We start from the raw sequence: 21167 nt of genomic DNA on the forward strand, positions 1-21167 counted from the left end.
TCCAACCTTGGAAAGTTTCACAATATTATCCCAATAACAGGCAAACCAGAATTGAATGCAGTATTCCAAAAGTAGCTTAACCAATGTCTTATACAGCCTCAATATGACCTCCCAACTCCTATACTCAAAGCACTTACCAATAAAGGCAAGCAGATTAAATGCCTTCTTCACTATCCTGTTTATGTGCGACTCCACTTTCAAGGAACTATGAACCTGCACTCCAAGGTCTCTTTGTTTAGCAACATTCTCCAGTACCTTACAGATCAGTACTTGGGACTATGATGTTGTGGCCATAATGGAGATGTGGGTTTCACAGGGGCAGGAATGGTTGCTAGATGTTCCAGGGTTTAGAACATTTAAAAAGAACAGGGAGGGTGGAAAAAGAGGAGGGGGTGTAGCATTGCTAATCAGAGAGTGCATCACAGCTATAGAAACAAAGGTTGTTGAGAAAGGTTTGTCTGAGTCAGTATGGGTGAAAGTTAGGAACAGCAAGGGAGCAGCCACCTCTTTGGGGGTTTTCTACAGATCCCCTAATAGCAGTAGGGAGATTGAAGAACTCAGAAGCCGGTAGATTTTGGAGAAATGCAGATGTAGCAGGGTTGTTGTTATGGGTGACTTCAACTTTCCCAATATTGACTGGAACCTCCTTAGTGCAGATGGTTTGGATGGAGCCGTTTTGTCAGATGTGTTCAAGAGGATTTCCTTACTCAGTATGTAGACAGGCCGACGAGGGGAGAGGCCATTTTGGATTTGGTGCTAGGCAATGCGCCAGGACAGATGTCAGATCTCATGGTGGGAGAACACTTTGATGACAGTGACCACAACTGCCTCACATTTAGCATAGCCTTGGAGAGGGAAAGGAGCAGTTACCAAGGGAAGATATTTAATTGGGGAAAAGGAAATTATGACGCTATCAAACAGGAGTTGGGAAATACAGATTGGGAGCAATTGTTCCACAGAAAGGGCACAACAGACAACGAGTGATGCACAAATTTGTTCCTCTGAGACAGGCAAGAAGGGGTAAGATTAAGAAGCCTTGGTTGATGAGAACAGAGGAACTTCTCGTCAAAAGGAGGAAGCAAGGATCTAGCACAGCTTTAGAGGATTACAGGCTTTCTAGAAAGGAGCTCAGAAATGAACTGAGGAGAGCCAAGAGGGGGCACAAAAAAGGCTTGGCAGGGAGGATTAGGGAGAACCCAAAGACATTTTACTCATATGTGAGGAATAAGAGAATAATCAGGTACAAGGTAGGGCCAGTTAGGGATAGCATAGGGAACTTGTGCGTGGAATCTGAGCAGATAGGGGAAGCTCTAAATGAATTTTTTCACTTCAGTTTTCGCTAAGGAAAGGGACCTTGTGAATGAGTACTTTGAGGAGCTGGGAAACAGGCTTGAACAGATCAAGATTGATGAGGTTGATGTGCAGGAAATTTTGGCAAACATTGTGATTGATAAGTCCCCAGGACCTGATCAGATTTATCCTAGGTTACTCTGGGAAGCAAGAAAGGAGGTTGCTAAGCCGCTGGTGAAGATCTTTGCTTCCTCTCTCTCCACGGGAGTTGTACTGGAGGATTAGAGGGAGGTGAATGTTGTTCCTCTTTTCAAGAAGGGGAATAGGGCAATCCATGGCAATTACAGACCAGTCAGTCTTTCTCTGTGGTCAGCAAGATTTTGGAATGAATTCTGAGGGATAGGATTTTTGACTATTTGGAAAAGCATAAGTGATTAAAGGCAGTCAGCGTGGCTTTGTGAGGGGCATGTCATGCCTCACAAATCTTATTGACTTCTTTGAGGAGGTGACAAGACAGGTCAATGAATTTCGAGCATTGGATGTGGTGTATATGGACCTCAGAAAGGCATTTGAGAAGGTTCCCCATGGTCAGCTCATTCATAAAGTCAGGAAGTATGGGATAAAGGGAGATTTGGCTGTCTGGATTCAGAATTGGTTGGCTGATAGAAGACAGAGAGTGGTTGTAGATGGAAAGTGTTCTGCCTGGAGGTCAGTGTTGAGTGGTGTCCTGCAGGGCTCTGTTCTTAGGCCTCTGATCTTTGTAGTTTTTATAATTGACTTAGATGAGGAGGTTGGGGAGGGGTGCTAGTTAGTAAATTTGCCGATGATACAGAGGTTGGAGGTATTGTTGATAGTATCGAGGGATATTGCAAGCTGCAGTGCGACATAGACAGGATGCAGAGCTGAGCTGAGAAATGGCAGATGGAGTTCAACCTGAATAAAAGTGAAGTGATGCATTTTGGAAGATTGAACTTGAATGCTAAATATAGGATTAAAGACAGTGTGGAGAAACAGAGGGATCTTGGTGTTCAGGGATCTTGGTGTTCAAGCGCATAGATCCCTCAAAGTGCTATGGTGTTTTGGCTTTCATTAACAGGGAATCGAGTTTAAAGCCACGAGGTTTTGCTGCAGCTCTACAAGACCCTGGTGAGACCACACTTGGAATATTGTGTCCGGTTCTGGTCACCCTATTATAGGAAAGATATGGAGGCTTTGGAGAGGGTGCAAAGAAGGTTTACCATGATGCTGCCTGGACTGGATGGCTTGTCTTACAAAGAGAGGTTGACTAAGCTCGGACCTTTCTCGCTGCAGAGAAGGAAGAAGAGAGGTGACCTGATCAAAGTATACAAGGTATTGAGAGGCATGGATAGAGTCAATAGCCAGAGACTTTTCAAGATTGATTGGCACAAGGGGTCATAGTTTTAAGATATTAGGAGGAAGGTATAGTGGAGATGTCAGAGGTAGGTTCTTTACGCAGAGAGTTGTGAATGCATGGAATGCATTGCCAGCGGTGGTGGCGGAAGCAGAATCATTAGAGACATTTAAGTGATTGCTCGACATGCACGTGGACAGCAGTGAATTGAGGAGTGCGTAGGTTAGGTCATTTTATTTTAGATTAGGAATAATCCTCAGTACAACATCATGGGCTGAAGGGCCTGTTCTATGTTCTATATGTTTACCATTAAGTGTATAAGTCCTACCCTGATTTGCCTTTCCAAAATGAGGCATGGGGCTCTACAAAATGTGTGTTTTGGGGGAGGGGAGAGGGGTGGTAATAAAGACTGGGAGGCCAACACATTCCCCTGACTCGAACTCAACCCCTTTAAAATGGGAGTGAGGTGCATTGCTAACATGATCCATCATATTTAAGTAGTAATTAGGCTCAATTGATCTTGGTAAAAGTTTAATTGACGCCAATATTAACTTACCCACACCATAAAATTGTTGGAGTAGGCATGTAGGTGGGATTAGGCAGCCTAATTTGGGGACCTTTTGCACATCAACGCCAGTCCCTAGGAGATAAGAACCTCCTTGAATGGGATTTAAAACACAAACCTCCAGACTTCTTATCACCCCCCCTAAGGTCACCAAACCTCACTGTCTAATGCCTCTTATTTCCTTGGTACCAGCCCAACAAGTCAACATTGACCCTCTGAAGAATAATCCACCCAGTCCCATTTCCCTTTGAATAATGCACTAACACTATGGGCAATTTAGCATGGCCAATTCACCTGACCTGCACATCTTTGGACTGTGGGAGGAAACCGGAGCACCCGGAGGAAACCCACGCAGACACGGGGAGAATGTGCAAACTCCACACAGTCAGTCGCCTGAGGTGGGAATTGAACCCAGGTCTCTGGCGCTGTGAGGCAGCAGTGCTAACCACTGTGCCACCGTGCCGCCCATTTGTGTATCGATTCTGGCTAGCACTATCCTGGAATTTCTCCAATGGTTTTAATGATATTTTCCCTTGAAGATGTAAATTTCATGCAATTAAATGCGGGGCTTTGCATTTTTTTTTGACTAGGAGAAAGTCAGCACTGCAGATGCTGGAGACACAGAGTCAAAAAGTGTGGCACTGGAAAGGCACAGCAGGTCAGACAGCATCCGAGGAGCAGCAGAGTCAACATTTGAGGCATTACTTCTTCATCCTGATGCATGGCTTATGCCCGAAATGTCAACTCTGTTGCTCCCTGGATGCTGCCTCACCGTTTTTACTTCCCCCAATAATGCTGCATGCAGTTCAGGTGCAAACCTTACCTATCAATACTTGTTATTGTACCAAATAGTCGTGCAATCAGTTCTAAAGGACAGATTAGTATCTTCAAGATAGCCCTTTTGTTTTGCTACTTTAGAATGTTTGCTGTTTTAAGTTTGGGTTCTTGTCAGCTTCTGACCCAATTGCAACCTTAATTTAAACATTGGACAAAACAGCCAAATTCCAGCGGTGATGTGAGAATGACAGCCTTTGACATCATGGCTGCATTTGACTGAAATTACATTAAGGACCCCTAGCAAAACTGGCATCAATGGAAATAAGGGGCAAACTCTCCACTGGGTTGGAGTCATACCTGGCAGATAGGAAGTTGGTTGTGTTTATTGGAGGTCAGTCAGCTGAGCTTCAGGACATCTCTGCAGGGGTTCCTCAGGGTAGTCCCCCAGGTCCAAGCATCTTCAGCTGCTTTATCATGACCTTCCCTCTATTATAAGGTCAAAAGTGGGGATTTTGCCAATGATTGTGCAATGTTCAGCACCATTCGCTACTCCTCAGTTATTGAAGCAGGCCATTTTCAAATGCAGCAAAACCTGGGCAATATCCAGTCTTGGGCTGTCAAATGGCAAGTAACATTCATGCCACAGAAATGCCAAGCCATGACCATCTCCAATAAGAGACAATCTGACCACCACTCTTTGGCATTCAATGGTGCTACAATCACTGACTCCGTCACTATCAACATCCTGGGGGTTATCATTGACTAGAAACTCAACTGGACTCACTGTATAAATATTCTGGCTGCAAGAGCAGATCAGAAGCTAGGAATACTGCAGCGAGCAACTCACCTGACTCCCCAGAGCCTGTCCACCATCTACAAGGCATAAGTCAGGAGTGTGATGGAATACTCTCCAGTCCAGCTCAAATACAACTACAGAGGCATGAGGGACAAGCTGGACAGAATTGCCTGGGAGGGGTGCAGAGCAGCAAAGACACTGGAACAGCAATGGCAGGAGTTTCTGGGAATAATTCAGGAGACACTGCAGAGATTCAGCCTTAGGAAAAAGAAGCATGGTATAGGGAGGACGAGGCAACTGTGGCTGACTAGAAAATTCAGGAATAGTATAAAAGCAAAACATAGAATGTGGCAAAGGGTAGTGGGAAGCCAGAGGATTGGGAAACTTACAAAGACCAACAGAGGGCAGCAAAAGAAGAAATAAGGAGGGAGGAGATTAAATATGAGGGTAACCTAGCCAGTAATGTAAAAGAAGATTATAAGAGTTTGTTTAGATATGTAAAGGGCAAAAGAGAGGCAAAAATGGACATTGGGCCACTGGAAAATGATGCTGGAGAGATAATAGTGGAAAACAAGGAAATAGCTGAGGAACTGAATATTACTTTGCGTCAGTCTTCACGGTGGAAGACACGAATAATATTCCAAAAATTTAAGAGAGCGAGGGGGCACTGCTGTGTATAGTGGCCATCACTAAGGAGAAGGTGTTAGAAAAACTGAAAAGTCTAAAAGTGAAAATATCACCTGGACCAGATGGACTACACCCCAGAGTTCTAAAGGAGGTAGTTGAAGAGATTGTGGAGGGGTTAGTGGTGATCTTTCATGAATCCCAAGAGTCAGGGAGAGTCTCAGTGGACTGGAAAATTGCTAACGTGACACCCCTGTTTAAGAAGGAAGTAAGGTAAAAGACAGAAACTTACAGGCTGATTAGTCTGACCTTGGTCGTGGGTAAGATGTTGGAGTCCAGTGTGAAGGATGGGATTTCTGAATACTTGGAAGTGTAGAGTAAAATAGGGCAAAGTCAGCATTATTTCATCAAGGGAAGGTCATCCTTGAAAAGTCTGCTAGAATTCTTTCAGGAAGTAACGAGCAGGTTAGACCAAGGACAGCCAATGGATGTTATCTGCCTGGATTTCAAAAAGACCTTCGACAAGGTGCTGTGCAGGAGGTTGTTGAGTAAGATAAGGGTCCAAGATGTTAGAGGCAAGGTGCTTGCATGGATAGAAGATTGACTGTCTAGCTGAAAGCAGAGAGTGGGGATTAAAGGGTCATTCTCAGGATGACAGCCGGTGTCAAATGGTGTTCCGCAAAGCTCAGTGTTGGGACCATAGCCTTACATCTCATACATTAATGATCTAGATGAAGAAATTGAGGGCATTCTGGCTAAGTTTGCAAATGATACGTTAGGTAGAGAAACAGATAGTGTTGAGGTGGCGGGGAGGCTGCAGAAGGATTTGGACAGGTTAGGAGAGTGGGCAAAGAAATTACAGAGTACAATGTGGGATAGTGTGAGGTCATGCATTTTGATAAGAAGAATAGAAGCATAGACTATTTTCTAAATGGGGAGAAAATTCAGAAGTCTGAATGTGCAAAGAGACTTGGGAGTTCTAGTCCAGGATTCTCTCAAGGTCGACTTGTAGGTTGAGTCAGTAGTTAGGAAGTCAAATGCAATGACAGCATTTATTTTGAGAGGACTTGAATATAAAAGCAGGGATGTAGCTCTGAGGCTCTATTAGGCTTTGGTCAGACCAATTAAGAAAATTGTACGCAGTTTTGGGCACCATATCTCAGGAATGATTTCAGGCCCTGGAGTGGGGTCAGTGAGGTTCACGAGAATGGTCCCAGGAATGAAAAGCTTAACATTTGAAGAATGCTTGAGGACTCTGGGTCTATACTGAATGGAGTTTAAAAGGATGAGGGGGATCTAATTGAAACATACAGAATACTGAATGGCCTCAACAGAGTGGACGTTGGGAAAATGTTTCCATTGGTAAGAGAGACTAGGACCTGAGGGCATAGTAAAGGAAGACCTTTTAGAATGGAGATAAGGAGAAACTTTTTTAGCCAGAGAGTGGTGAATCTATGGAAATCACTGCCATGGAAAGCTGTGGAGGCCAGGTAATTTGAGTATATTTAAGACAGAGATAGATAGGTTCTTGATTGTCAAGGGGATCAAGGGTTATCGGGAGAAAGCAAAAGAATGGGATTGAAAAACTAATCAACCATGATTGAGTGGCGGAACAGACTCAATGGGCTGAAAGACCTAATTTCTGCTCCTATGTACTATGTCCTAATAACATAACAGGAGCCTGACACCATCCAGGCCAAAGAATTCCACTTAATTGGCACCTCATCTACTCTCGCCATCATTAACACTCAGTAGCAGTAGTGTGTACTTTTAAGCAATGTACTGCAGAATTTTGCCAAAGATGCTTAGACAGCACTTTCCAAACCCATGACTACTTCCAGGCAGGTAGCAGATATATGGCAATACACTACCTGCAGGTTTCCCTGAAAGGTATTCACAGTCCTGACTTAGAAATATATTGTTGTTCCTTTATTGTTGCTGGGTCAAACCACTGTGGTATTTCCTCCCGACTAATATGGTGGATCTACCTACAGCACATGGACTGTAGTGATTCAAGAAGGTAGCTCTCCAGGGTAACTAGGGATGGACAAAAGTACTGGCCCAGCCAGTGACGCTCACATTATGTGAATGAATAAAAAAAACTTCATGCGCTGAGCAATAGAAGAATTTTTCAACATTGTTTGATTTGCCCCCCCTCTGAATTGAGAAGTAGATTATTGGAAGATAGACAAAGGGAAATAGCTATAAGCTTGATCTTTCTATTTATGACTTTGGCAGAAGTTAGAATTCACTGAATTCCATGCCAGCCATTAAACAACACGTCATTGACATATATATAATTGTTGGCCTCGTGTGTGTAAACTTTGTAACCAACGAACATCATATTACTGAGGAAAAGATGGGAAGAGACATCAGTGGGATCTTTAGGAGACCCTTGCTGTTCATATGGTTGTGGAAAGAGACTTTTCCAACAATGGATAGGTCATAGTGAAGCCAAGTAAGGAAAATCCCAAAGAGGGGAGGGAGGGAAATTTTTTTTGGTGGACACTTCCAACTGGAGGTGAGGGAAATGGTGGATTTTGATCCTTTGGATGTGGATGCAGATGGGGTGGAAACTGAGGACTGGTGGGACCCTAGCAGTGCTATGGGAGGGAAGAGAAGGGTCAGGGCGGAAGTGCAGAAATGGTTGGCCACAGCTGGGAAGCCTGTCAACTATGGTGGTGGGGAATCCTCAGTTGAGGGAAAATGATGGATATTTCTGTGGCCTTTCTGCAGAAGATGGCATCAACAGAACAGATGCAACAGAGGTGGAGAAACTGAGGGAATGGAATAGAATATTTGCAGGAAGCGGGATGTGAGGATGTATAGTCCAAATCACAGTGGAAGTTAGTGGATTTGTAGAGGATGTCAGTGGCCAGCTCATCCCAAGAATGTTGGGAAGGGAACAGTGGGGTCAGACGGACCAGGTGAAGATGAGGTCAGGTGGAAATTGGAGAAGAAATTGATAATTTTTTCCAATTCTGGACAAGAGGGGGAAGTAGCACTGATGATGTCACTGATGCCCAAGAGAAAGAGTTTGGGGAGGAATCTGGAACAAGGAATGTTTCACGAACCCCACAGGAGATGGGTGTAACTGGGACCATGTCTGTAACCCTGACTACACCTTTAATTTTAAGAAAGTGACAGTAGCTAAAAGAGAAGTTGTTCAAAGTGAGGGTGAGCTCAGACAGGCGGAGGAAGGTGCTGGCGGTTCAGGCCTTTTTTCCAGGAAGAGGTGGAGAGCCCTGAGACCATCCCAATGGGGACTGGATGTATAAAAAGATTACACATCCATAGTGAAGAAGAGGCAGCTGGTGCTTGTAAGCAGGAATTCTGAAAGTGGTGTAAAGCATCAGAAGAAATGCAGATGTAAATGGGAAGGTAATGGAGAAGGGGAGGAGAAATTGAGTCGAGTTAGGAAAAGCTGCATTCTGTGTGGCAGGAGCAAGCAGAAACAATGGGTCTGTCCTGTTTGAGGATTTTTGGCAGAACTTGGATGAATGAAGTTGTGGGACTCTGAGCTCGGAGGCAATGAGGGGAGATCACCAGATAAAATGAAATTAGTGACCACCATAGGTATAGTAGCCTGAGGTTCAATGGTGACATGGGAGGTATCCAAGAGCTGGTGCTCAGCCTCTACAATGTAGAGGTTAGTTTTCCACAGGTTTGATTACAAAGTCAGGGTTGAATCTGAGAGCACATAGTACAGTCAGTTTGGGGAGACCTAAGTTCGAATGGGTGAAAAGGAGGGGTGGACAAATTAGGGCAACTTATGTCACGCCAGTGGTTCTTAATGAGCAAGCCGAGTGCAGGTAAAAAGCCAGATAGAGGGTCCAGGAGGATGGAGAGTGTTGGAGGTGGGTAAAGGGATCTTTGGGGTGAGGAGAGCACTCTTGTCCAAAAAAATGGGATGGGGGCATGCAATCACAACAAGTGTAACACTTGCCCATTTACTTCCTCCCTCCTTATTATCCAAGGCTCCAGACACACCTTCCAGGTGAAGGAACTATTTACCTGTACTGTAATCAATCTACTCTGCTGTATTTGCAGCTCACAATGTGGTCTCCTCGACATTAAGGAGATGGAACACAAACTTCGCAACTGCTTTGTGGAACACCTACGTTCTGTCACAAAAATTACCTCGAGTTACCGGTTGATGGAAGAAGTCTGCAATGTCATGTTCTGTCTGAAATTCATTGAGGGAGTGGCCTCAGACTGTTCAAACTAAGACTAGTGCTGAGTACAAAATGTTCAGCATCAGAGAGAGGAAGGTCAGAAGAGATAGTAAATACCTGACCAGCTGGGCTTAGCAAAAGGGATGGAGATAGAAGGAGGGGAAGGGGTGAAAGGTTTCAGAAGAGTGTGGGTACCTCTGAGTTATTGCAGTTTGCGTTCCTGGAAGGAGACGTTTGTTGTTAAAATGGAGAATGAAGTGGAACTGGCGGTAGGGCAGCTCTAAAAGAGCATGAAGTGGTGCTGATGGAGTAACGCTGAGAGTGTGCATATGGTGATGTAGAACACTGAGTGTTGATCTCGGGATGCAGTGAAAACAGTTGATAGAGAAGTGTTGTATATCACCAAGATACCTGTGATCCTGGGTGCATTCAAAACACAAAGCATTCAGTTGGAATATACATGGAGTGACACTGACCTGGAGGCATTCACTGAGGAATGCGCTATGGCTGTGGGAGTGAGTTTTGGCAAATGCCTCCTCAAACACTAGGAGTGACAACGAAAGTAATGAAGAAAACAAGGAAGTTTAGAGCAGAAATCCTATCAGAGACAGGAGCAGATCTAGTTCAGCTTCTCCAGCGGGATGTACTGTACATCAGATACATATTCTCTTCTGATCTGTTGTCAGTCTTTCGCAAGGACAGCTTCTTCGGGGACACTCAGGTCTGTTGCTCCACCACACCCAACACCTCCCCACAACCCCATGGCTTCTTTCCATGTAATCACAGAAGGTGTAACAGTTGCCCATTTACTTCCTCCTTCCTTATTATCCAAGGCTCCAGACACACCTTCCAGTTGAAATAGCTATTTACCCGAACTGCACTCAATCTACTATGCTGTAACTGCTGCTCACAATGTGGTGTCCTCGACATTAAGGAGATGAATCATAAACTGGGCAACTGCTTTATGGAACACCTACATACTGTCACAAAAATGAGCTCGAGCTACTGGTTGCCTGCCACTTCAACACACCATTGTGTTCCATAGCCAAAATCTCTATCTCGAGCCTGCTGCAGTGTTCCAGTGAAGCTCAATGTATACTGGAAGAACAGCATCTCATTTTCTGCTTGGAGATCCCATAGCCTTCAGGACTCAATATTTAGTTCAATAATTCTTGGATAAAGCAAAGAACTGTGGATGCTGGTGATCGGGTCTGGTAACTTTTCATCAGAAGGTTAACTCTACTTCTTCCCACAGGCGCTGCCACACCTGCTGATCTTCTCCAGTACTTTTTATCAGTTTTTCAATAATTTTAGGGCATGAGCGCCTTTTTCCATGTCCTTTACCCACCCTGGACCTTGTCATCACATTTCATCACAGCCAACAGATTTTCATGCACTATTGGTTCCCATTAGCAGCTTTTCTTTCTCCCAGGCACACCATTCTGCCCAACTGCTGTTTTCTCTCTCTCTCTCTCTCTCTCTCTCTCTCTCTGGGCTCCATTTTCATTATCATTTACTCCTCCAACCCTTCCCCCACCCCATAACACCACACCCACCCCATCTTCAACATATATATTGCCTTTCCCTAGCTCCAATCAGTTAACTGAAACTGAAATGTTTACTTTGTTTTCTTTCTACAGATGATCCCAGACCTGCTGAGTTCTCCATCAGTTTCTGTGTTTGTTGCATTTTATTAACTATTCTAGGTAGAAAGCAATTAGTTGTGATGTGTACAAATATTTATCTTTCGAAGAACAAACTTTCGAAAAAAATCACTTCCATCTTTCAGCAATACTTTCATAAACCCTTGAATTTATTTACCACAGATATCACTTTCCCCGTATTTTTACACGGAATTCATTAATACCAATTTAGAAATGTGAAACCTCTGATACTTTGTGGGAAATACAATGGAATGTCTACTCTTGTTATAATAGTCACACTCATTTTATGCATCATATTGCTTATTTATTTGCAAACTTCTGTCTGAATTCATCAGTACCCTCAAGTTTAATGTGCAAGAAACAAAACTGAAATCACATGATGTACATAGGTGTTGAAGAATCATTAGCGAACTGAAATAACACAAATCTTTAAAAAATGAATTTAATTGGCTGATTGTTCCACTTGGCTTTCTACCATGGTCAGCCTGCTTGCATTTAAAAGAACAAAAATACGGTGCATTTGAAGATTATCATCAATCATCATTGCATTGAGTCTGCTTCCCCATTCAATAAGCTGTATGGCCTGCACCTGCTCCTACAACTGGGGGTCTCGAAGTTGAACATTGGATCATCCACCCAATAAGTAAATTTGGGTCAGTTTAACAGGACGTTTGTGTGTGTGAAGGAGTTTTATTATTTGAAGAGATAATTTTTCAAGCTGGATAATCTATTTTCCTTAGTTGTCTGTTCTTCTTTGGTCATGACTGAAATAGGAAACAAGTGCCATTCTCCCAAAGTTTGTATTATAATTAAGTGGAACAATTTTTCCTATAATTAACTTTTTTTTTCTTCATGGAAAACATCTTTCAAGTGATATCTTGAGAATAGAATTCTAGCATGGAAAGTTGAGTCTGTCTTTATTCAGTGGTACTTGTCTCAGTTATGTTAATCAGTGGTGATCATGCCAGCTTATCATTTTGAATAATAAAGTTTGAATACAGTGCAAATTGTCAAATTAATTGTATAGCCCTGGTAACCTATTCTAATATTACCAAATGTCAGAGAATCATTTGACCTGTATTTTGCTGAGGCAGTTACATTGTATGATGCCATATTTGTTATATAGTGAGGACAATATGTAGTGTACATATCTAAATATTCTGTATTCAGATGAAAGAATTCATTAAATTTCTCCAAATCAACCAGTTAGCCATGTACATTAAGTTCTATTAAGTGTTTCTTTTCTATATAAAATAGCAACATTTTCTCTTAGTGCAATGAAATAAATTTATTTTGTAGCTTGACTCTTACCTGTTATGCAATTTGCCAGTGTTTTTGCCATTTAACTTCACTTTCTTGCTGTGTGCAGGAATAAAAATGAAATGACTTTCCTAGCTAACAGAAATGTTTCTCTTTCACAGCTGTGCAATGGAGGTTCTGTCACTGAACTCATCACAAATCTACTGAAGCGTGATGAAAGCATGGAAGAAGCGTTAATCTCATACATTTTATACGGGGCACTTTTGGTAAGAACTAAATGACAACAGAGTTCAACTGTTCTCTGCTACATATATTTTTGTTTTACACATAGTTAGAAGTCATGGATTAATGGTTGGAGTATAGTCCAGTACAATTACTGAGTATTTCATTAATACACATGCAGATGGAAATATTTTGTTATTTCATAAAGAATTGTTTCTCTGTAATTCCATTTGAACTACTTGTATTTTCTACAGGGCCTTCAGCATTTGCACAAAAACAGAATTATTCATCGTGATGTTAAGGGCAACAACATCCTCCTGACAACAGAAGGAGGAGTCAAGCTGGTTGACTTTGGTAATGTCTGTTTCCCATCCATTTTCTCTGAAGTTTGCAGTTTTGCCAAAGGCTGCAATTTATTGTCTGCTTAGACAGTGTGAGCTTTTCTCTGACTCCGCAGGCAAAGTATATTTTGTTTTAGTTGTGTCACTGGATTGGATTTAACAGATGGAGTCCCGAAGGATCTGTTACCAAATAATCTGTTCGCTGGAGAATGTTGGAAGTACTGTCCTTAAAATGGTGAATGTAATAATCTCTCACACATGCTATCATAAGTGTTGTGTATACTTGACTGTTTTGGTAAGCTTGTAGTACAATTACAGCAAACCATTTCCGGGCAATTTTTCTTATTTTGTATCAAGGCACTGACATTTCTTTCGGCTCAAAGGGATTGATAGTTCTTTGTGAAATAACTGATTAGCCTACGGCAAGTCAAGTCCCTCTGTGGACTAGGTAAAATGGACTTAGCACCAAATATAACTGTTCCATTTAATTGCTTAGTTCCTGAAGGTAAATTGCTCAGAGTGGGAAAATGTAGAACAAAAATTCCCTTGAAGAATTAGTAATAACTACATTTTACTAATTTAAGGTAACAAGCACGTGGTATGTGCCTCTCCATGTCAACCGCCTGTGAGGCTGATTTTATTCTCCATGACAACCATCACCACACCAGTTCTGTGTTCTATTTGGGTGGCATGTTACTCAGTCACTTTTCTTTAATTTGGTGAAATATTTTGCCATAAAGAGAGTTCCGAAGAGCTGATTAACCTCTCAAATGGTTAGTAAGTTTAAGCATCTGCCTCTGGTGGGGACTGAAAACTCACAATAAATATTAAAGTGAGTATTTTAACCACATCAATGCTAATTTTTTATTTGAAAAGAAAACAGTATATTGTGCATTTTTGGATTACAATATTAATTTTGTACTTTTGTTAAATAGGTGTTTCAGCTAAGCTGACAAATGCTAGATTACGTCGAAACACTTCTGTGGGTACTCCCTTTTGGATGGCACCTGAGGTGGGTTGTTCTTAATTTTTTTTATTGAAAAAGGTTTTTTTTACAAAATTATAAAAATATAAATAGTAGTATAATAATCTTATATTACAAAAACATTAACAATAAACTGCCTCCTATTGTACAGAACAAACCAAAACTATCACAGAGGTACAAAATAATCTTTCCACATTAAGATTCAATACATGACTGTACTGAGCAAATTAGTTTAAATTAACTTAAATTTACCAGACTAACCTAACTTAACTTAGATTAAATCAATTTAGATAAAATCACATTGGACTAACTTAACTGAAAGTAAATTAAATTAAATTAAATTACACCACTTGATGCACTCGACTGAGGCTCCTGTCCATGGGAGCATCAGTTATTATACCAGTGTTTATCAAGCTTCCTCCCCCCCAGGGTCCCCGGACTGCCAAATCTAGCCTTCACGGCTATATCAATATGGCTGACAGGTCCGTGTCTATGTAATTTAGAAAGGCCCGTCACATCTTATAAAATAGTTCTGTTTTCTGGTGCACCGCATAAGATAATCTTCGGGGCCCTGCTCCATCACTAGTCTGCGCCATCCCATGAGACCTGGGAGGTTTTCTGAGATCCAGTTCATTAAAGTGTTCTTCCTTGCACAATACATGAGAATGTTGAATAACCTCTTCCCGTGTTCATCTAGTGAAGGCAGTTCGGCAGTCTCAAAAGAAGGGATACTGGATCTACCATAACTTCAATTCCCAGGATCCCCTCCAATTCACTCGCCATTGCACCCCAGCAATTATGAATTTTATGACACGACCATAGACCACGAGTAAGTGTGCCTGTGCTTATTTTACATTTAGGGTACTCTGGAGATGCTCCTTTCTTGAACTTTGCTAATCACTCCGGGGCCACATGGACCCTGTGAAGATTCTTCAACTGCATAGCCTGCACTTTATTGCATATTAAGATTTTCTTCACATCCTCCAATATGTTCTCCCACGTTTCAAATAAAATTTCTACTCCTAGTTCCTGATTCCAGACTCCGTAGAGTCTTTCCATATTTTCCAAGGTGCCCCCTCACTGTAGATGATATAGAGTACTGACTGAGAGAGTGCCCGCACACCACAGCATTCTTCTTTCCATGTCAGACTTATAGGGCTGAGCAATAAGTATGGTCCTTCTCTGTATATAATCCTTAATCTGAAAATAATGGAAGAGGTCCTTACTAGGCAGCCCACATTTGTGACTTAGTTGGTCGAAAGACATCGGGAATCTCTCCCTCAAATAAGTGTCTCAAACAGGAGACTCCCTTAACCTACAATGCTTTAAAGACTGATTCCATTGACCCTGGCCTAAATCCTGGGGCTCCACCTGGGGTCGGGGAAGGGTGGGGTGGGGGCGGGGGAAACGATGACATCTTATGTAAATTGCCCTCGCCCTGCCGCATCATTCTCCATACTTTGACAGTGTTCATAATGATCAGGTCTTTACAATGCTCAGCAACAGATTTCATCGAGTCCATAAACAGCAAGTAAAGGAGAGGGCACCTTGCCTGAGAGGCCTCGATATCAAGCCATATCGGCCTTGGATCCTTATACACCCAATCTCTCACATAGGACAATAGGGCCCTTATTTGGTATCGCTTAGAGTCTGGGAGATCCACCCCCTCCATACCCTTGGTAAATTTAATAAGAGGGCACCTATGACACCAAATGAAGGACCCAAGCCAGCCATTGAGCTTCCGCAGCACTTGCCTAGGCAACAACAACGGGAGCATTCTCATGGAGTATAGTAACCAAGGAAGAACTTCATTTTAATCAAGGCTATTTGGCCTAACCATGACATTACTAACCCCTCCCAATGCTGCAGATCCTGTTTTATCCCATCAAACAAGTGCACAAAGATAGCTCTGTACAGCTGGTGGAAAGCAGGGGTACTAAAAATACCCAAGTAAAGGAAGCCTGGACAGGAAATTATGTGCCATCCTCCAAGTCATGCACTCCCACCAAGCCCCCCACAGGCATAGATCCCGATTTTGTAAAATTAATTTTATATCCCAAGAAAGTGCTGAATAACTTAATCTTTTGTATTAGCCGTGGTATAACCTGTTCCGGGTTAGCCAAAAGGAGAAGAACAACATCAGCGTAGATAGTAATTTTGTGTTCTCCCATTCCTACCTTTGGCGCCACAATTTCAGAGTTCTTCCAAATAGCCTCCGCCAACAGTTCAATTACTGAGGGAAAGAACAGTGGTGAAAGAGGACACTCCTGTTGGCTGCCTCTCCCAATGCTAAAATTGTCTGATCTTACACCGTTTGTAAGGACTGGTCATTATGTAGCACTGCCACCCATCTAGTGAAGGCCCTCCCAAGACCAAAACATTCCAGGACAAAGATACAGCTATTCCACCTGATCAAACACCTTTTCCGCATCCAAGGAGACCACTGAGCCCGGAGTTGAACTCTGATGGAATACCTGCACTGTATAAAATACCTTCCTGACATTATTGGAAGAGCAACAGCCCCTGATAAAACCTGCTTGGTCTTCCTTTATGATAGTGGGCAATACCTTCTCCAATCTCAGAGCTAGTGTTTTAGACAGGATTTCAAAATCTACATTCAGCAGTGAGATAGGTCTATACAAGGCAGAGTCCTCAGGAACTGTCCCTTTCTTTATTATAAGAGAGATATTGGCCTCCCTAAGCGAGGGCGGAAGGCAGTCCAGGCTATATGAATGATTGTACATACCCAATAGTGGCTCGGCCAACATGTTTATGAACTCCTTGTGGAACTCATTTAGGAACTCATCTGGGCCAGGTGCTTTACCACTTTGGAGCTGCCTTACTGCCTCTTGTATCTCTTGTATTGTTAAAGGTGCATTCAAAAGGGAGGCTTGTTCTGCATTTATATCTGGGAGGTCTAGATTCTCAAAAAAGGATTCCATTCTTGCTACTCCATCTTCACAGCCGGCTGACCGTTATAACTCTACATAGAATTTCCTGAATATGGTATTGATCTTTTTCGACTCGTGGGTGATGGTACCAGTTCTCTCTCTAATAGACACGATGGATTGCAGGGCACTTTTCGTCCTAGCCAGATATCTACCTGGCTTATCCCCATATTCGAATAACCTTTGCTTCACAAAGGAGACCTCCCTCTTCGCTGCCTGGGTAAGTACTGAATTCAGAACAGCCCAGAAAGCTGTGACCCACTGTAACTTAACCACAGATGGTCTATCATAATATGTCAATTTGGCTGCTTTCAGCCGGCTCTCCAGCATCAGTTGCCACTCTCCTCTCTGCATTTTCCTGGTTGCTGATTATGAAATAATTAAACCACTTCAATACGCCTTGGTGGTCTCCCAAAGCACCGATGGGTTGCTTGCCATACCTGAGTTGATGTCCCAGAAGGTCCTAAACGCCCTTGTGAAGTACTCTATAAATTTGCTATCCTTCAAAAGAAATGGATCCATGCGCCAGTACCGTGTGTCTATTCCACTACCCCTGATCTTGACATCCAAGTACACTGCTGCATGTTCCAAAATGGCTATGCTCCCAATCCTGTAGGATAACATCGAATCTAGACAGGCCGATGGAACAACAAACATATCAATTCTCGTGTGGCACTTGTGTGGATTGGAGTATAAGATAAAATCCCTACCATTAGGGTGGAGACATCTCCACACATCCACCAGCCCCAATTACCCACACAAGTCCATTAGCTGTCTAGATTGCAGGGAGATACCTGAGAGGCCCTTTGGCATCCTCTCTATCTCAGGGTTCATGAGACGGTTGAAGTCTCCTCCTATAATCATATGGTGCACCCCAACAGCCATTAATTTGGAGACAGCATCAAGTAAGAATTTAAGGGGGTGTGCTGGGGGAAATAGACATTCAGAATGCCATACTCTTCCCATGTATGAAGGCATTGAAGATGATGAAGCATTCATGTTCATCCTTAATTTGTTCTATTATCTGGAATGGGAGATTCCTTTGTACTTGTGTGGCTACTCCTCTGCTTTTAGAATTGAAAGAGGAGAATAATACACTATCAAATCCTCCCTGCTGTAACTTCAAATGTTCCTTGTCATTCAAGTGTGTTTCCTGTAACAGGGTGATGTCAACCCTTTCCTTTCTGAGGTTTGAGAGCACCTTCTTTCTTTTGATCGGGGAATGGCTCCCTTTTATGTTCCAGGTGCACCATCTAAACGAACCACTAATCATGACCGGCCAGAGTGGCCTGTGACCCCCCCCCCCCCCCCCCGAGTGGAAGAAGCTTACTCATGATGTGCCGAGTGATCACTACAAAATTTATAAAATCTAAAAACTACCATAACAGGTACTACCAAAACTAAAAGAAAACAATAACCACTACTCTTAAATTAAACAAACAAACATATAAACAGCAAATTGCTAGAGATTTCTCTCCTTGCCCATCGAGGGCACTCGTTTCAGACCTTACAACCATTCTGGTTCCTTCTGGCTATGGCCACGCCCTAAACCCAAGCAATACAGAAACAAAGAAAACCTATTATTTACACATGTGAGAGTTAAAAGTGGATGCCCACCCCGTCCCCTCCATACATCAACCCCATCATCTTCAATGAAAGAAATAACCACACCTTACCCAGAGGAAACAAAGAAATAACAAAAATTACAAATGAGCCCACATTATTTGGGTTTTGGTGTAGAGCTCAGCATGGCAGACCTATCAGATCACTGCCATCTTGGATCCTGACTCTTAATTTTTAACATGCATTCACTTCTGAATGCTTGAGACAAATATTGCGAAGAAGGAAACCTGAGTAGGTCAGGGATGGCATTGGCTAACTGTAACATTGAGTTTTGTTTATATTCTTATAAGATATACTGCAACAGCAATGGTAAAAAAGCACTTTGTATCTGAGTAAAATAAAGCAAAGATCTGCAGATGCTGGAGATCTTAAACAAAAACTACTGGAGTACTCAGCATGTTCAGCAGCATCTGAGGAGAGAAAACAGAGTTAACGTTTTGAGTCCAGTGACTCTTCTTCAGAACAACTGTGTGACAAATTCCTCTGCTAGAAATGCTCCACAAGTGTCTCCAGTAAGTGTAATGTTAAACTGGGATGCACTGCCTGATGTGATGCTCTCTGTTGTAATGCATTGGCCATTAAACCACCTTTTGAAAAGTTCACAAGATTCACAGAAATTTTTAACCTCCCAAACAACATGCTGTCTATAACCAGCAAAGTTAGTGTTGTCAACATCTGCCACCATCATCACGTCCTCAAAAAACTCACTCTTGACTTCTCTGACTTTGCATTCTCTAACCCCAGTTCCAGCCTTCCTTTACTTTCCAATGTTCTTCATTACCTGCCAAATCTGCTCACTTTTCCCGCAATTCTCTGTTTAAATCAATCTGTTAAGTTTTCTGCCCCGTCACAAAATTAGATTTACCTTGATTGAAGTAAAAAATGACATTCTGGATGACTGGTGTATTGTTCTTTTGTGGTATACAGTCAGGAGTGAGTCACTTTTGGAGTCATCAATATAGGCTGTCCACCCCATGAAATATCTTGGCAACATGTAAACATTGACAAGGAAATCTCCTGCTGATTATCATTTACCACTCCGCCACCTTCAATACTCCTCCATGTTGTACCTCGCAGAGAAGAAGTACTGAAAGTTGCTGGAGAGCAGAATGTAGTCTGGTGGGGATTACCAAGAGTGGCTTGGCAGCAGCGTAACTGATCAAGCTGGTCGTGTCCTAAAGGACATAGCTGCTAGATTGGGTCTGTAGCAGGTGGTGAGGGAGCTGACGAGGGAAAAATATACTTGACCTGATCTTCACCAATCTGCTTGCTGTTGATGTATCCGTCTATGACTACAACAATAAGAGTGATCACAGCACAGTCTTTTAGGAGATGATGCCCTGTCTTCAAGTTGACAGGACCTCTCATCATGTTATGTGGCACCATCACCATTCTAAATGCGACACTCTTTGATTAGATCTAGCAAATCAAGACTGGGTATGCATATGAAGTTTTGGGGGCTACCAGCAGCAGAATTACACTCTGTGTATGAACTGCAACCTCATGGCCTGACATATCCCCTACTCTACCATCATCATCAATCTTGGCTCAATCAGGAGTGTAGGGTATTCAAAGAACAGCACCAGCACACATAAAATGATGTGTAAAACTAATGAAGCTACACAACAAGGACTACTTGTGTGCCAAGCAATATAAGCAGCAAGTGTTAGACAGAGCTAAGCAATGCCATGGCCGATGGATCAAATCTAAACTGCAGTCCTGCCACACCCAGTTGTGATGTCATGGGCAAATAAAAATCTCACTGGAGGTGGAGGTTCCATAAATACCCCATTCTCAATGATGGGGAAGCCCAGCATAAGGCTGAAGCATTTGCAGCAATCTTCAGCTGGAAGTGCTGAGTGGATGATCCACCAGCAAAACAGTTGCCAGTCTTCAGATAATTTGACTCATGTCATGTAATATCAAGAAATGATTATGAGCACTGAATATGGCAAAGGTATAGGTCCTAACAACATTCTGGCAATAGTACTGAAGATCTGTTTTCCAGAACTTACTGCAACCCTGGCTAATCTTTTGCAGTACAGCTACAATACTGGCATTTACCCACCAAAGTAGAAAATTGCCCATGATTCCTGTACACAAAAAGCAGAAGAAATCCAACCTGGCCATTTATGACACAATCAGTCTACTCTTTATCATCAGTCAAGTGATAGAAGGTCTATCAACAGTGCTATCAAACTGTTCAACAACAACGGCTCCTGATGTCCAGTTTGGGTTCTGCTAGAAGCACACAGTTCCTGGGTTTAAAAATGTATTGCTGGAAAAGCGCAGCAGGACAGGCAGCATCAAAGGAGAAGGAGAATCGATGTTTCGGGCATAAGCCCTTCTTCAGGAATGAGGAGGGTGTGCCAAGAAGGCTAAGATAAAAGATAGGGAGGAGGGACTTGGGGGAGGGGTGTTGGGAATGCGATAGGTGGAAGGAGGTTAAGTTGAGGGTGATAGGCCAGAGAGAGGGTGGGGGCGGAGAGGTCGTGAAGAAGATTGCAGGTCAAGAAGGTGGTGCT

At 42.7% G+C, this 21167-nt stretch overlaps 1 protein-coding gene across 5 annotated transcripts in view; it reads left to right on the forward strand.

Annotated features, from left to right (window-relative positions):
• Positions 1 to 21167, forward strand: part of myo3b (myosin IIIB) — a 577679-nt gene that overhangs the window by 67653 nt on the left and 488859 nt on the right. For all 5 annotated transcript variants that reach the window (XM_043693701.1, XM_043693698.1, XM_043693699.1 and 2 more), the window contains exons 4-6: positions 12685 to 12789; positions 13000 to 13099; positions 14022 to 14098. In XM_043693701.1, the coding sequence (XP_043549636.1) occupies positions 12685 to 12789; positions 13000 to 13099; positions 14022 to 14098 (282 nt within the window). The remainder of the gene's footprint in view (positions 1 to 12684; positions 12790 to 12999; positions 13100 to 14021; positions 14099 to 21167) is intronic.

The sequence above is a fragment of the Chiloscyllium plagiosum genome, chromosome 7 (assembly GCF_004010195.1).
Source record: "Chiloscyllium plagiosum isolate BGI_BamShark_2017 chromosome 7, ASM401019v2, whole genome shotgun sequence".
NCBI classification, from domain to species: Eukaryota; Metazoa; Chordata; class Chondrichthyes; order Orectolobiformes; family Hemiscylliidae; genus Chiloscyllium; species Chiloscyllium plagiosum.